The following is a 16242-nucleotide window of genomic DNA, read 5'->3' as shown; positions in this document are numbered from 1 at the left end:
CAGAAGGTACAGAGGCAGCACAGCAAGTGACAGTCTGTGTACAGAGGCCCTGGACAATACAGTGTAGGCAAGAAGCATGGGTAAACATCCAAAGAACAATTAGCAGGGCTATCCTATAGTCACTGTATCAGTGAAGAACCATTAATTAGGCTGCAGCCACTGCCAGTCTTTACAGCCAAACTCCAGCTGAAGGCAGGAAGCTGCCACTTCTCAAAGTGCCTCACACTCTTAAGAACTCCTGCAAGTACCTGTTTGGTTCTCCTGAACATCGGCGAGGGGCTGTTGGGACTACTGGCTTTTGAGGACAGTTTATTATTTGGTGCTGTGAGAAATCCTTCAGGTCGCTCAAACAGATCTAGTTTTAATACCGGAAATCCATTATAGCTGTAAAAGAAATGTGTCACTTAACTCCTGTAAGGCTATCCCAAAGTAAACACGTCACAGAACAGCAAATGAAATCAATTACACAGTTGCACTAGAAGCTACAGAGGAAATAGAAAACACAGAAATAAACCTTTAAAGACACCGTTGACAAAGTGGTTTACTAATCCATCTGTGTGACTTCATAAGTCTGCACAGCCTCTCAACCTGTTATTTCAGTTTATGCAACTTAAGTGGAAAAATACATTTGCTTTCATAGTGTTTTCTTTAATTAATGTGTCAAATGCATTAGTATTGATTCTAGTTAATTAAAAAAAATAAACATGTGGCTTAGTCCCTAGTGAGCATCACATGACAGAGGCTTATAAAAATCAATATGAACAATATCATATGAACAACGTGAACAAACTAGAAGATTAAATTAGATTTAAAAATGTTTCTCAGAATTAATAAAGAAACAAATACACAAACTCACGTGACATAATTACTAAATTAGTAACACCAGTTTTCAGTGGTTCTTTGAAATGTACTATCTGCAGCTTGTATTGTTGTCAGTAGTAGCATCAGACCAACAGACTGGGCCCATTAATTTCAAATTTAACCTTAAAACATGTCAATAGCTCGCACAATGTAATGAGAACACACAGCCAGCTTTATTAAGTATTATTTTTTCTGTGTGTACATACACACAAAATCATTAAAAATTCAAAAGAGCTGCCACACTAGGCATTTTACATACACATTTTTACTGGAGCAACATAAAGGGACAGGAAAAATCTGTACTTCATGGCTATCACAAGAACCTAGAAACTAAACTCTCCAAAGACAGTTGTTCCAGCCCAAATCCTGTGTCCTTTGGTTACCTGTATTGTAGAGGGTGCTCTTCACCATTTGGCAGATGAGGGATCTCGGGTGGTGTTATGAAAACCGTATGCTCACTCTTGTAGGACTCATCCAGCTCTATAAGCCGCGTTTCCCCGGTTTTGTCCATATCTACCTGGAGAAGTCATGTTAAAAGAAGAAGTAGTTATTGGTCTTATTGTATTTTCTGCTGTTAAAGATGTATGGTCAAGCAGGGCAAAGTCTGTATCAGCATCAAAGGATTGTATCTTGAAAGTAAGGATGCCTTGCCAAGTTGTGATGAGAATAGTAAGTGTAGCATCGTCTTTGTAAACTTTACCCCAACACAATAATCAATGTTTAATGATGTACTCCAAATTGACTGTTTTCAGTTAAATAAAGTAGTTGTACAAATAGGTTAATCTTCCTGAATGCAACCATTTCTGGAGCTATTTTTCCAGCTGCAGCAGTAACTTGAAATTTATTTTTAAATATGAAAGTAAGAGCTATTTTATTTCCTCTATTTTAACCACTGAAAATAATAACAAACATTATCCAATTGTCTGATGTATGAAGAACCTACAAACAACACTACATAGGAATTTCAGTCACTTATTGTCACTAAAGCCATGCTAGTTTGCAAAGATTGCAGAAATACACATGCAATCAAAGTGATGCTGGAATAAAAACGTGTGATCTTACTAAAATTAAGTGGATAGAAGTAGGGTTTTTTTTCCTAAAAAAACCACCAACCTAATCTGAAAGGTGAAGGATAACAATGATTTCTTTTCTCTTTCAGATAACTCAGTTGTATGTGTGAAAATATTTGCACATATTGGGTGGTCCTGTCTCTCACAGCTAAGACAGAAATTCAGTTCACAGATAAGGTGACTTTGAACAGTACTATCCTTAAGCACAAATTACAGCTGCACTTGTTTTGTTTTCAGCTTGTAACTGGCAATTTTACCATAAATCTTTGCTTTGCTAGTCTGGCTGTTGCAGAGAGGAGGAGAACCTTGCACTTCCCAAATTAACGCCGCCTGGCTTTAATGACAGCAGCAGACACATACTCCAAGGCTCCAGGCAAAATTCAATCATCAAAACTGCAAGGTCAAGCAGGAGAAAACTGTCCAATAATTTTACTGGAAGAATTTCATTCCATTGCTTGAGACAAAAATGAAGAACCAAAGCAAAACTGAGCCATGCCAAAAAAGATCTTGGGAGACTATGACCTGCTTCCCTTTGAGAAAAAGAACAGACAAGCCTTTACCCACATTACAAGCTTCCTACTGCTACTGTTCCATTACAGAAACCACTAGGAACAGAGCAAATATAACATGTATTACTTTCCACCCAAGAGCCTTTAACTTGCTATTTGTACTGGTATTTGTATTGCTTTCTCTGATCTTTTGTCACCACTTGTGTCTCCTCCAATACCTCAGAAGCACTGCTTCTGCTTGGGGGGATGAGCCCCATCTCCACCTCAAAGAGTTCGCAATATCAAAATCTGGTTACTTCATAGCACACAGAACATGCTTTTTATTCACATATTGAAAGCCCCACTGTTCAGTTCAAATACTGTCACAGTTTACATTTATAGCCATTAAGTAGTTTAAACGGCCATCAAATTACAGCCAAACGGTACATTATTTCAAAGAAATGAATAAGCAACCTGTGGAACCCAAGGATACGTGTTCTTCATGCCTTTAGAGTTTAGCAGCAGAGAATTAACATACAAAAAGCAGCATATTTCACAGTTCTCTCCCTCCAGTGAGGTGGAAATATCTCAAGCAGTTTCAGTAGTGTTCTTGAATATTTAAAACTTGATAAACATACAGAGAGGTGTTCTAATTACACATTTTACTGCATGAGACAGATGGAAAGTATTAGCAAATCAAACCAGCCAAGTAGCAAGAACATATGGCTCCTGAAAAGTAGAAATAAACGAAACCTTACTTGGCAATTTAATTACTTCTAAGGATGTAAAGATCCCACAGTTACACATTTCACCAGTGAAATACAATAAAGCCAGTAGCTTAAATATGTATTGAATTGAGGTAGTTTTTGAATTCCTAGAAAAATGGAAGCTTGTGAGACAATTACATTGTATCTTTCAGTAGACAAAATGGGTAATCAATTATAGTCTCTGCTGCTGCTGTATAGGATAAAATAACACGTTGAAGAGATTACTCTTCAGCTCAAATTATTCTTATAAATTATTTGAGGCAGGGCTTAAATTTTATTTTACAGATAACTAATTTCACAGTACATAAAATTTGCCTCAACCCAGTGGCCTACAACTACCCATAAGAAAGAGTTGTTTCATCTTTCAATCGCTCTTTCATGCACACCCTTTCAGGGACCGCTTAACCTAGTGAAAGGCATTAATATATAAATAAATAGTCACTTTATAGGAATAATTCCAATTTGGTATCTGGTCAAAGGACTTTAGCATCCTGGCTAAAGCTCTAGTTTGTATAGCAGTCCTTGGCATACTTCAGTATTTTGATTTTGTATATATCAGAAAAAAAGAGAAAGCAAAAAACAGAAGCAGGAAAGAGAAAATGATGCCAATATATTATTGTTCAAAGAAATCCTACCTGGGACCCACTCCCTCATATCAATGAAAAATTAGTTTCACAAACAATTCTAAAGCCATATCAAATCCTAAACGCACAGTAATTCCAGTGCCTCAGCTTCCCCACAATTATCACTGGAATAGAAGTACTTGTCACATTAATAAAACTGAATGAAATCCTCACTAATAGAGTTGGAAGTTGGAGAACTAGAAGTGTTTTCTGTAAAATTTATTCTCATGTCATGAGCCTTTTTTATACTGGAAAGAAGCTGCCCATGGCATCAACTAGCAAAATAACTGGCATTAGAACAGATGAGTCTCTTCTTCAGCTGTACTAGTGGTTACTTAACCTTTTAGAAAAGGTGATAAAGGTCCATCAGCTGCAGAGATCTTATGTGCAGTCTCACGGTGGCATCACCAACCTAAATATTATGTTTTCAGAAGAACTGTTTGAATTCCCAGTATGATAACTTTCGCTTGGGCATCAGCTTCAGTGCCCTCATAAACCATTCTATAAAATGAAATATAACAGGTGGAATTTGGCACTTACACAGTCATTGTATTCTGAATAAAAATCCTATTTAATGTTAGTCAGAGAACTAACCTGCAACAGAATGGAAACTAAGTACTGCTCAATAGTGTTTAGTCACTGGGGTGCATTCCTGTCTATGAGACCTCCCATTTTTAAACACTAACTGGCAAACAGTAAAGCCAAGAGGTACATGTTGAAGGCTTTTTAACTGAACTACAGGATAATTGGGTGAACATTACAGAAATTATTGTAATTAAACCAATTTACAACCCACAAATACCTACAATGCATGCTATAGAACTGCGAGGGCCACTTCATATAATATTGAGACTTAACAAAAGCTATAAAGAACATTAAATACCATTAGACCATGCTTTTATATTTCTCGCAAACATAACTGCTTTTGGATTTGATTTCAAAACAACTCCTTTTAGCTCTTCTGCACTTTTATAGCAGAAATAGCCATAAATAGGAACTGTAAATATCAGTTTTCATAGTCTTCAGTATCAATTCCTGTGAAACAAACAGCAGGTGACCTACTTTACAGGAAATCCCAGACAACGTGTGCATTACTTAAACATTAGCATCCCAGAATAGAATGTTATAGGTAGCCAGTAAGATGACAAATTGGTGTGGAATTTCTTATAATATTAATACAAATTTCTTTCATATTACAATAGACCCAAACAGGGGTATAAGATTGCGGGTTTCAGTTCAGTTCTTCTGAAAACAAAAACTAATGCAAAAAACATTTCAAGCAGCCTCAAAACTCTTTTGTAGACCCTCTTTGGAAATGTAATGAATTTTCAAAAGCTAATATACCTATGCTTTTTAGAAAATTAGTTTTCCACAGTGCTCAACATTATACTAATGTGGACCTTTCTTATAAATATCTTAGGATTTTTAAAAATGTGAGTGACACTTTTATAGAAGACTGAAAAAGAAATCCACTTTGAAATGGGAAATCCAACATTCTGTGAGATCTAGTCCAGCAAAAGTTCTAAGCTTATTTCAAGAAAAACACTGATTGTGATTGTGTTGCACTTTCATACTCCTTGTCACATAATTCTTAACAATTGCTTTTGCTTCTCATTACAAACAAGAACAGCATAGCAAGAGATAGCACAGCATTCCTCTACTGCAACACAACAGGTGAGTAACAGAACCCACAACAAATGTCAGCTTATACAAAGCTTCTGTGACACACCATAATAAAATTTTGCTTACTTTAAGAAACACATACACTTCATATCTATCAATATTTGATAACAAGGTCATTAGAAAAATATTCTCATCCAAGAGAAGAGTATCAATACAAGCACTGTATTTAAAATATTTACTTCAGCAAGTTGGTTTTGAACTGGGGGAAACAAGCGACAGCAGTATGAGTGAAAGGAGAATTTATAAAGATTTAATTATTTACTTCTAGTACAAGCCTAGTACTGACTAGAGAATTACTACTAGAAAGAACTGGCCAGCACATTATTTAAAAACAAGTCAAGGAATTTCTGTTTATTATGATTAAAAAATGGTGAGAATGCTTGGTATCTTCTAGTGTGCTGCTCATTAACCCCATTCTTAAGTGGCTGCATGAGATATTACACGATCTATAAAAATGTTTGTAGTTTTAACTGAAGAATATAGTTCTCTGATAAAGAATCTCAAAGTTCCTACTTTAAAGTCAGAATATTACACTTCTTACAAGGGGTCAGTATTTCAGAAGCTTACATACATGTGAAAATTAGCACTTCTAATTTGTTACGATATTATATTTACACTTTCAAGAACATGAAGCAGAAAATGAAATGAAGCCCAACAAAAAAGGAAAGCGGAAGGCTCTAGTGGCTAGAAAAAAGGAAGTAAAAGAAAAAATAGAAATAAACTTGCACTTGAAATATATTCTGCTTGCACTGGATTAGATAGTGTCAAAAACAGAAGTTAAGGTACTATATGCACATGAAGACATGCTTACTTTATCTACACAGTCATCAAAAAACGCGAGGCTTGCGTCCTTATCACTGACAAAAGAACACTCTTCAATGAAGCGAATAAACATTTGAGTTTTGGTCATCAGTGTGTAGAACTTCTGATGTGAACGATCTCGACTTCTGAGGAAACCTATAAAGTGAAATCAGAAACGTGTAAGAATGGCCCAAACAAAAAGGTTCTGACCAAAAGTCAGTCTTCATTCTACTAACACGCAATAACCTTTCTGTAATCTTTGCCACCACTATGCATTTATTTCTGCACTTACATTTCTACCATCACTCACAACACTAACACTGCAAAAGGTTTTATTCCTTAAATAAGAAAGAATATAAAATCATAAATTAATATATATATATAAAACAAGTTTATGACTCTTCACCTTGAAGCTCAAAGAGAGAACTTGCATCTGTGGCTGTTTCAGAGGGCGCCTCTGTTATTGGCCGGAGATAAGACCTGTAACCTTTTAGTATTGAGGCCATGAAACACAGAAATGCTTCCTGGATCTCCAAATCTAACAGATGCAATTTCTTCCCAGAATTAAAATCATAGTCATTCATTGCCAATTCCATTAATGCATCTTCTCTTGGTCTCTGTTGCACTGTGAAAAAAACCACAACATCATGACATTTCACATTTTTTTTCCCCAATATTTGTTAAAAAAATTCTCTTTATCCTACTAGATTCACTGATGACTGAGCTCAATTAAGTTTAGAACAGATTAAAATATATACGATTAAATCAATCATGACACACTACAATGGATTCAGCTTGACCTTATACAACTCATATATCTCTGGATAATGCCAAAAGCAAGATACATTTACTTTTTCAGCACATCAGTTACTACAGCAACAGAGAGAACCAGTAAGGACAGAGCCTAAAAAAAGCCTCAAAGAAAACTGTTTGTAAAAACATGTAAAAATTTATTCAAAAGCTGATTAAAGAAGCATATTTTAAGGACAAACACATAAATTGGATGTGTGTTTAACTCTTTTTTTTTTTTGTTACAGTGCCTTTCAAAGTGCTCCCAATTTTAGGTAAAGTACTATCAGCTTGAGTATCAAAGTTATCTCGATTGTCAAGACATCAGTAGACTTGAGCAGGCTTTGAAGACAAAACGAAGGTCTTTACTAGGTCCTGGCCTCCTCTTTGCTGTACTGTTCTTGTCTCATAAAAGCCCTACATTTTTTGGTAGGAGGATAACACCAATACAAAGGGATATCGCCTGCGCGCTCCCTTATATATATGGAAGTCCTCTCCACCCCAAAAAGCCTCTACGTGGGCTCTAGTCTCCTGACTTAAAATACAGATGTTCCTGTTCTGTACAAAAACATTGTGTTTAGTGTAACTTTAAACAGGTGACTTAAAAACATATTTAATTAGCTGTATTTAGCTGTTAATGTGGCACAATATATCCCACGTAAATCTTACTATGCAATTTCCCACTCACATTCTGCCAGTTGCTGATATAAATTACTTAAAGTGTTCATCAGATTTTTACAAGGTTTCTTTGGTAAGATCTTCCATGCAATAGCTTTCTTATCTCCAGTTCTGTAAGGAAAAAAAAGCAACAGCATATCAGTATACAGTGGAATACGTGTGTACACAGGACTGTATTCAGAGGACTTTTCTATGCCACCAGAGAATAAGGAATATTTATAGTTTGTTCCATTAAAACAGGACTGAAAATCAATGAAGTCAAACATGATGTACTATACGGAGATCTGGTCACAGCCATCCAACCAATGTCCCACATTTCAGGATGATGATTATTGCAGCCACTCTCTTTAGCACTGAAATCAATCCACTTAGAACTCCTGAAAGGTGGGTTACTAGAATTAAGCACCTGCCATAGCACAAGCAACCACCAGATGTGCTACGTTCTGAGCTGCAGTTATTTAAACTAGGATGGAGATAATAACTAGAATGTTTGTTGTAACCCAAAATCGATTTGATATCACAACTGCTTTGTGTTTAGTACGTATGGATTTTGACTTAACTATATCATTATCACGATGAAAAAAACCCCAGAAACACAGTTCTTTGTCAACAGAGGGCACCAGCAAGCCTCAGGAGCACATCCCTCACAAAGCTGCAAAAATTGTAAGCTGTGTTTGACACCTTTTTCCATACGATGAAGTGGAATTAATGTTTTCCTAAGCAAGTACATAGAAAATCAACTAAAAGTAGAATGAAAACAGAAATAACTGGAAATAAGTTATTTTCCATTAATGAATAACTAGCTAATTAGACAAATACCAGAAGAAATGCACAAACGTGTTCCTTTTAAGCAAAAAGTAACAAACCCAAAACTGAAGTTATCACAGCCTAGTTTGAACTAGCTCCTAAAAACTTCAGAGCAGAACTGCTACACAAATTTCATATCAGCATAAAATCCTTAAAAAAAATGTTGATTTAGAAGGACAGAGCCTAAAAAAAGCCTCAAATAAAACTGTTTGTAAAAACATGTAAAAATTTATACAAAAGCTGATTAAAGAAGCATATTTTAAGGACAAACACATAGATTGGATGTGTGTTTAATGCTTTTCTTTTTTCCTCCAGTGCCTTTCAAAGTGCTCCCAATCCATCTTATAATTTTAGGTAAAGTACTACCAGCTTGAGCATCAAAGTTATCTCAATTGTCGAGACACCATCAGACTTGAGCAGGCTTTGAAGACAAAACATCTTTTGTAGACCCTCTTTGGAAATGTAATGAATTTTCAAAAGCTAATATACCTATGCTTTTTAGAAAATTAGTTTTCCACAGTGCTCAACATTATACTAATGTGGACCTTTCTTATAAATATCTTAGGATTTTTAAAAATGTGAGTGACACTTTTATAGAAGACTGAAAAAGAAATCCACTTTGAAATGGGAAATCCAACATTCTGTGAGCTCTAGTCCAGCAAAAGTTCTAAGCTTATTTCAAGAAAAACACTGATTGTGATTGTGTTGCACTTTCATACTCCTTGTCACATAATCCTTAACAATTGCCTTTTCTTCTCATTACAAACATGAACAGCATAGCAAGAGATAGCACAGCATTCCTCTACTGCAACACAACAGATGAGTAACAGAACCCACAAAAAATGTCAGCTTATGCAAAAAATGCTGAAATACTGCTACCAACAGGATAACGATACAAAAGAACACTGACCAAAGACTATTAAAAGCTGAACTAAATATATACCGAGCGAGCACAGCATTCCTCTACTGCAACACAACAGGTGAGTAACAGAACCCACAACAAATGTCAGCTTATACAAAGAAACACAGTTCTTTGTCAACAGAGGGCACCAGCAAGCCTCAGGAGCACATCCCTCACAAAGCTGCAAAAATTAGCTTCTGTGACACACCATAATAAAATTTTGCTTACTTTAAGAAACACATACACTTCATATCTATCAATATTTGATAACAAGGTCATTAGAAAAATATTCTCATCCAAGAGAATAGTATCAATACAAGCACTGTATTTAAAATATTTACTTCAGCAAGTTGGTTTTGAACTGGGGGAAACAAGCGACAGCAGTATGAGTGAAAGGAGAATTTATAAAGATTTAATTATTTACTTCTAGTACAAGCCTAGTACTGACTAGAGAATTACTACTAGAAAGAACTGGCCAGCACATTATTTAAAAACAAGTCAAGGAATTTCTGTTTATTATGATTAAAAAATGGTGAGAATGCTTGGTATCTTCTAGTGTGCTGCTCATTAACCCCATTCTTAAGTGGCTGCATGAGATATTACACGATCTATAAAAATGTTTGTAGTTTTAACTGAAGAATATAGTTCTCTGATAAAGAATCTCAAAGTTCCTACTTTAAAGTCAGAATATTACACTTCTTACAAGGGGTCAGTATTTCAGAAGCTTACATACATGTGAAAATTAGCACTTCTAATTTGTTACGATATTATATTTACACTTTCAAGAACATGAAGCAGAAAATGAAATGAAGCCCAACAAAAAAGGAAAGCGGAAGGCTCTAGTGGCTAGAAAAAAGGAAGTAAAAGAAAAAATAGAAATAAACTTGCACTTGAAATATATTCTGCTTGCACTGGATTAGATAGTGTCAAAAACAGAAGTTAAGGTACTATATGCACATGAAGACATGCTTACTTTATCTACACAGTCATCAAAAAACGCAAGGCTTGCGTCCTTATCACTGACAAAAGAACACTCTTCAATGAAGCGAATAAACATTTGAGTTTTGGTCATCAGTGTGTAGAACTTCTGATGTGAACGATCTCGACTTCTGAGAAAACCTATAAAGTGAAATCAGAAACGTGTAAGAATGGCCCAAACAAAAAGGTTCTGACCAAAAGTCAGTCTTCATTCTACTAACACGCAATAACCTTTCTGTAATCTTTGCCACCACTATGCATTTATTTCTGCACTTACATTTCTACCATCACTCACAACACTAACACTGCAAAAGGTTTTATTCCTTAAATAAGAAAGAATATAAAATCATAAATTAATATATATATATAAAACAAGTTTATGACTCTTCACCTTGAAGCTCAAAGAGAGAACTTGCATCTGTGGCTGTTTCAGAGGGCGCCTCTGTTATTGGCCGGAGATAAGACCTGTAACCTTTTAGTATTGAGGCCATGAAACACAGAAATGCTTCCTGGATCTCCAAATCTAACAGATGCAATTTCTTCCCAGAATTAAAATCATAGTCATTCATTGCCAATTCCATTAATGCATCTTCTCTTGGTCTCTGTTGCACTGTGAAAAAACCACAACATCACGACATTTCACATTTTTTTTCCCCAATATTTGTTAAAAAAATTCTCTTTATCCTACTAGATTCACTGATGACTGAGCTCAATTAAGTTTAGAACAGATTAAAATATATACGATTAAATCAATCATGACACACTACAATGGATTCAGCTTGACCTTATACAACTCATATATCTCTGGATAATGCCAAAAGCAAGATACATTTACTTTTTCAGCACATCAGTTACTACAGCAACAGAGAGAACCAGTAAGGACAGAGCCTAAAAAAAGCCTCAAATAAAACTGTTTGTAAAAACATGTAAAAATTTATTCAAAAGCTGATTAAAGAAGCATATTTTAAGGACAAACACATAAATTGGATGTGTGTTTAATGCTTTTCTTTTTTCCTCCAGTGCCTTTCAAAGTGCTCCCAATCCATCTTATAATTTTAGGTAAAGTACTACCAGCTTGAGCATCAAAGTTATCTCAATTGTCGAGACACCATCAGACTTGAGCAGGCTTTGAAGACAAAACAAAGGTCTTTACTAGGTCCTGGCCTCCTCTTTGCTTTACTGTTCTTGTCTCATAAAAGCTCTAATTTTTTTGGTAGGAGGATAACACCAATACAAAGGGATATCGCCTGCGCACTGCCTTATGTATACCGAAGTCCCCTCCACCCCAGAAAGCCTCTACGTGGGCTCTAGTCTCCTGACTTAAAATACAGATGTTCCTGTTCTGTACAAAAACATTGTGTTTAGTGTAACTTTAAACAGGTGACTTAAAAACATATTTAATTAGCTGTATTTAGCTGTTAATGTGGCACAATATATCCCACGTAAATCTTACTATGCAATTTCCCACTCACATTCTGCCAGTTGCTGATATAAATTACTTAAAGTGTTCATCAGATTTTTACAAGGTTTCTTTGGTAAGATCTTCCATGCAATAGCTTTCTTATCTCCAGTTCTGTAAGGAAAAAAAAGCAACAGCATATCAGCATACAGTGGAATACGTGTGTACACAGGACTGTATTCAGAGGACTTTTCTATGCCACCAGAGAATAAGGAATATTTATAGTTTGTTCCATTAAAACAGGACTGAAAATCAATGAAGTCAAACATGATGTACTATACGGAGATCTGGTCACAGCCATCCAACCAATGTCCCACATTTCAGGATGACGATTATTGCAGCCACCCTCTTTAGCACTGAAATCAATCCACTTAGAACTCCTGAAAGGTGGGTTACTAGAATTAAGCACCTGCCATAGCACAAGCAACCACCAGATGTGCTACGTTCTGAGCTGCAGTTATTTAAACTAGGATGGAGATAATAACTAGAATGTTTGTTGTAACCCAAAATCGATTTGATATCACAACTGCTTTGTGTTTAGTACGTATGGATTTTGACTTAACTATATCATTATCACGATGAAAAAAACCCCAGAAACACAGTTCTTTGTCAACAGAGGGCACCAGCAAGCCTCAGGAGCACATCCCTCACAAAGCTGCAAAAATTGTAAGCTGTGTTTGACACCTTTTTCCATACGATGAAGTGGAATTAATGTTTTCCTAAGCAAGTACATAGAAAATCAACTAAAAGTAGAATGAAAACAGAAATAACTGGAAATAAGTTATTTTCCATTAATGAATAACTAGCTAATTAGACAAATACCAGAAGAAATGCACAAACGTGTTCCTTTTAAGCAAAAAGTAACAAACCCAAAACTGAAGTTATCACAGCCTAGTTTGAACTAGCTCCTAAAAACTTCAGAGCAGAACTGCTACACAAATTTCATATCAGCATAAAATCCTTAAAAAAAATGTTGATTTAGAAATACTTAATATATGCAACCTTCTCTAAATCTTCATACAACTACTGTAGCAAAAATAAACTCACAGATAAGAAAATCTAGAAAGAAAAAAAGGTTTTAGGCAGATATATTAATGCTGAAATACTGCTACCAACAGGATAACGATACAAAAGAACACTGACCAAAGACTATTAAAAGCTGAACTAAATATATACCGAGCGTATTAAAAATTATACTGAAATAAAAGTTTCAATCTGAAATACAAGTTTAATTGATTGTGTGGTTTAGAATCTTGAAGTAGAAGCCTTATCCTCTTCTATTTTTGTAACATCATCACAAGGAAACACATAATTCTTTGGTTTTCCTTTGTTTAGAATACCATAACAATATGGACTGTTTCCCGATGGTTTTAACAGCACACTGCTACCCCAGACTAATTATTAGATAATTAGTATTACAGAAAAATGTAGTACTCTACACAGTTATGAATGAGAAATATTATAACACTGTTATTTCAGTTTGTTAACAACGGCATGATTCTAAGTCTTAATTAAGACTCTCTCACCCATGAAAGTTCACATCTCTAATTCCTGACAAAGTTCCTATACTTCATATTGATATGGAGTATGATTTAATTGCTATAATTGGCAAGCAGATGCCCATATGAAGATACTAGAATTTCTTCAATGCTAAAAAAGCTGATCATGAAAATGACTATTCTCTTCCAGGAACAATGACACGAGACACAATATGGTTAATCAAGGAAATGTGCCAACATGTGCATGACATTTCACATTTTTTTTCCCCAATATTTGTTAAAAAAATTCTCTTTATCCTACTAGATTCACTGATGACTGAGCTCAATTAAGTTTAGAACAGATTAAAATATATACGATTAAATCAATCATGACACACTACAATGGATTCAGCTTGACCTTATACAACTCATATATCTCTGGATAATGCCAAAAGCAAGATACATTTACTTTTTCAGCACATCAGTTACTACAGCAACAGAGAGAACCAGTAAGGACAGAGCCTAAAAAAAGCCTCAAAGAAAACTGTTTGTAAAAACATGTAAAAATTTATTCAAAAGCTGATTAAAGAAGCATATTTTAAGGACAAACACATAAATTGGATGTGTGTTTAACTCTTTTTTTTTTTTGTTACAGTGCCTTTCAAAGTGCTCCCAATTTTAGGTAAAGTACTATCAGCTTGAGTATCAAAGTTATCTCGATTGTCAAGACATCAGTAGACTTGAGCAGGCTTTGAAGACAAAACGAAGGTCTTTACTAGGTCCTGGCCTCCTCTTTGCTGTACTGTTCTTGTCTCATAAAAGCCCTACATTTTTTGGTAGGAGGATAACACCAATACAAAGGGATATCGCCTGCGCGCTCCCTTATATATATGGAAGTCCTCTCCACCCCAAAAAGCCTCTACGTGGGCTCTAGTCTCCTGACTTAAAATACAGATGTTCCTGTTCTGTACAAAAACATTGTGTTTAGTGTAACTTTAAACAGGTGACTTAAAAACATATTTAATTAGCTGTATTTAGCTGTTAATGTGGCACAATATATCCCACGTAAATCTTACTATGCAATTTCCCACTCACATTCTGCCAGTTGCTGATATAAATTACTTAAAGTGTTCATCAGATTTTTACAAGGTTTCTTTGGTAAGATCTTCCATGCAATAGCTTTCTTATCTCCAGTTCTGTAAGGAAAAAAAAGCAACAGCATATCAGTATACAGTGGAATACGTGTGTACACAGGACTGTATTCAGAGGACTTTTCTATGCCACCAGAGAATAAGGAATATTTATAGTTTGTTCCATTAAAACAGGACTGAAAATCAATGAAGTCAAACATGATGTACTATACGGAGATCTGGTCACAGCCATCCAACCAATGTCCCACATTTCAGGATGATGATTATTGCAGCCACTCTCTTTAGCACTGAAATCAATCCACTTAGAACTCCTGAAAGGTGGGTTACTAGAATTAAGCACCTGCCATAGCACAAGCAACCACCAGATGTGCTACGTTCTGAGCTGCAGTTATTTAAACTAGGATGGAGATAATAACTAGAATGTTTGTTGTAACCCAAAATCGATTTGATATCACAACTGCTTTGTGTTTAGTACGTATGGATTTTGACTTAACTATATCATTATCACGATGAAAAAAACCCCAGAAACACAGTTCTTTGTCAACAGAGGGCACCAGCAAGCCTCAGGAGCACATCCCTCACAAAGCTGCAAAAATTGTAAGCTGTGTTTGACACCTTTTTCCATACGATGAAGTGGAATTAATGTTTTCCTAAGCAAGTACATAGAAAATCAACTAAAAGTAGAATGAAAACAGAAATAACTGGAAATAAGTTATTTTCCATTAATGAATAACTAGCTAATTAGACAAATACCAGAAGAAATGCACAAACGTGTTCCTTTTAAGCAAAAAGTAACAAACCCAAAACTGAAGTTATCACAGCCTAGTTTGAACTAGCTCCTAAAAACTTCAGAGCAGAACTGCTACACAAATTTCATATCAGCATAAAATCCTTAAAAAAAATGTTGATTTAGAAATACTTAATATATGCAACCTTCTCTAAATCTTCATACAACTACTGTAGCAAAAATAAACTCACAGATAAGAAAATCTAGAAAGAAAAAAAGGTTTTAGGCAGATATATTAATGCTGAAATACTGCTACCAACAGGATAACGATACAAAAGAACACTGACCAAAGACTATTAAAAGCTGAACTAAATATATACCGAGCGTATTAAAAATTATACTGAAATAAAAGTTTCAATCTGAAATACAAGTTTAATTGATTGTGTGGTTTAGAATCTTGAAGTAGAAGCCTTATCCTCTTCTATTTTTGTAACATCATCACAAGGAAACACATAATTCTTTGGTTTTCCTTTGTTTAGAATACCATAACAATATGGACTGTTTCCCGATGGTTTTAACAGCGCACTGCTACCCCAGACTAATTATTAGATAATTAGTATTACAGAAAAATGTAGTACTCTACACAGTTATGAATGAGAAATATTATAACACTGTTATTTCAGTTTGTTAACAACGGCATGATTCTAAGTCTTAATTAAGACTCTCTCACCCATGAAAGTTCACATCTCTAATTCCTGACAAAGTTCCTATACTTCATATTGATATGGAGTATGATTTAATTGCTATAATTGGCAAGCAGATGCCCATATGAAGATACTAGAATTTCTTCAATGCTAAAAAAGCTGATCATGAAAATGACTATTCTCTTCCAGGAACAATGACACGAGACACAATATGGTTAATCAAGGAAATGTGCCAACATGTGCAGTAAGATTTTAATGTAATAGAATAAAAGGCAAT

General features: G+C 35.1%; 1 protein-coding gene across 1 annotated transcript in view; it reads right to left on the bottom strand.

The window, feature by feature from the left end:
* The window catches only part of DENND4A (DENN/MADD domain containing 4A), a 57312-nt gene that overhangs the window by 15071 nt on the left and 25999 nt on the right, over positions 1–16242 (bottom strand). Inside the window, exons 12-16 of the mRNA XM_014946113.1 lie at positions 14479–14579; positions 10838–11056; positions 10442–10587; positions 1245–1378; positions 249–384 (exon numbers count right to left, since the gene is read on the bottom strand). Coding sequence (XP_014801599.1) covers positions 249–384; positions 1245–1378; positions 10442–10587; positions 10838–11056; positions 14479–14579 — 736 coding nt within the window. The remainder of the gene's footprint in view (positions 1–248; positions 385–1244; positions 1379–10441; positions 10588–10837; positions 11057–14478; positions 14580–16242) is intronic.

Source organism: Calidris pugnax, unplaced genomic scaffold, assembly GCF_001431845.1.
Source record: "Calidris pugnax isolate Ruff unplaced genomic scaffold, ASM143184v1 scaffold134, whole genome shotgun sequence".
In the NCBI taxonomy this organism is placed as follows: Eukaryota; Metazoa; Chordata; class Aves; order Charadriiformes; family Scolopacidae; genus Calidris; species Calidris pugnax.
Note: the sequence above shows the minus strand (reverse complement) of the source record. Positions and strands in the feature narration are given on the sequence as shown.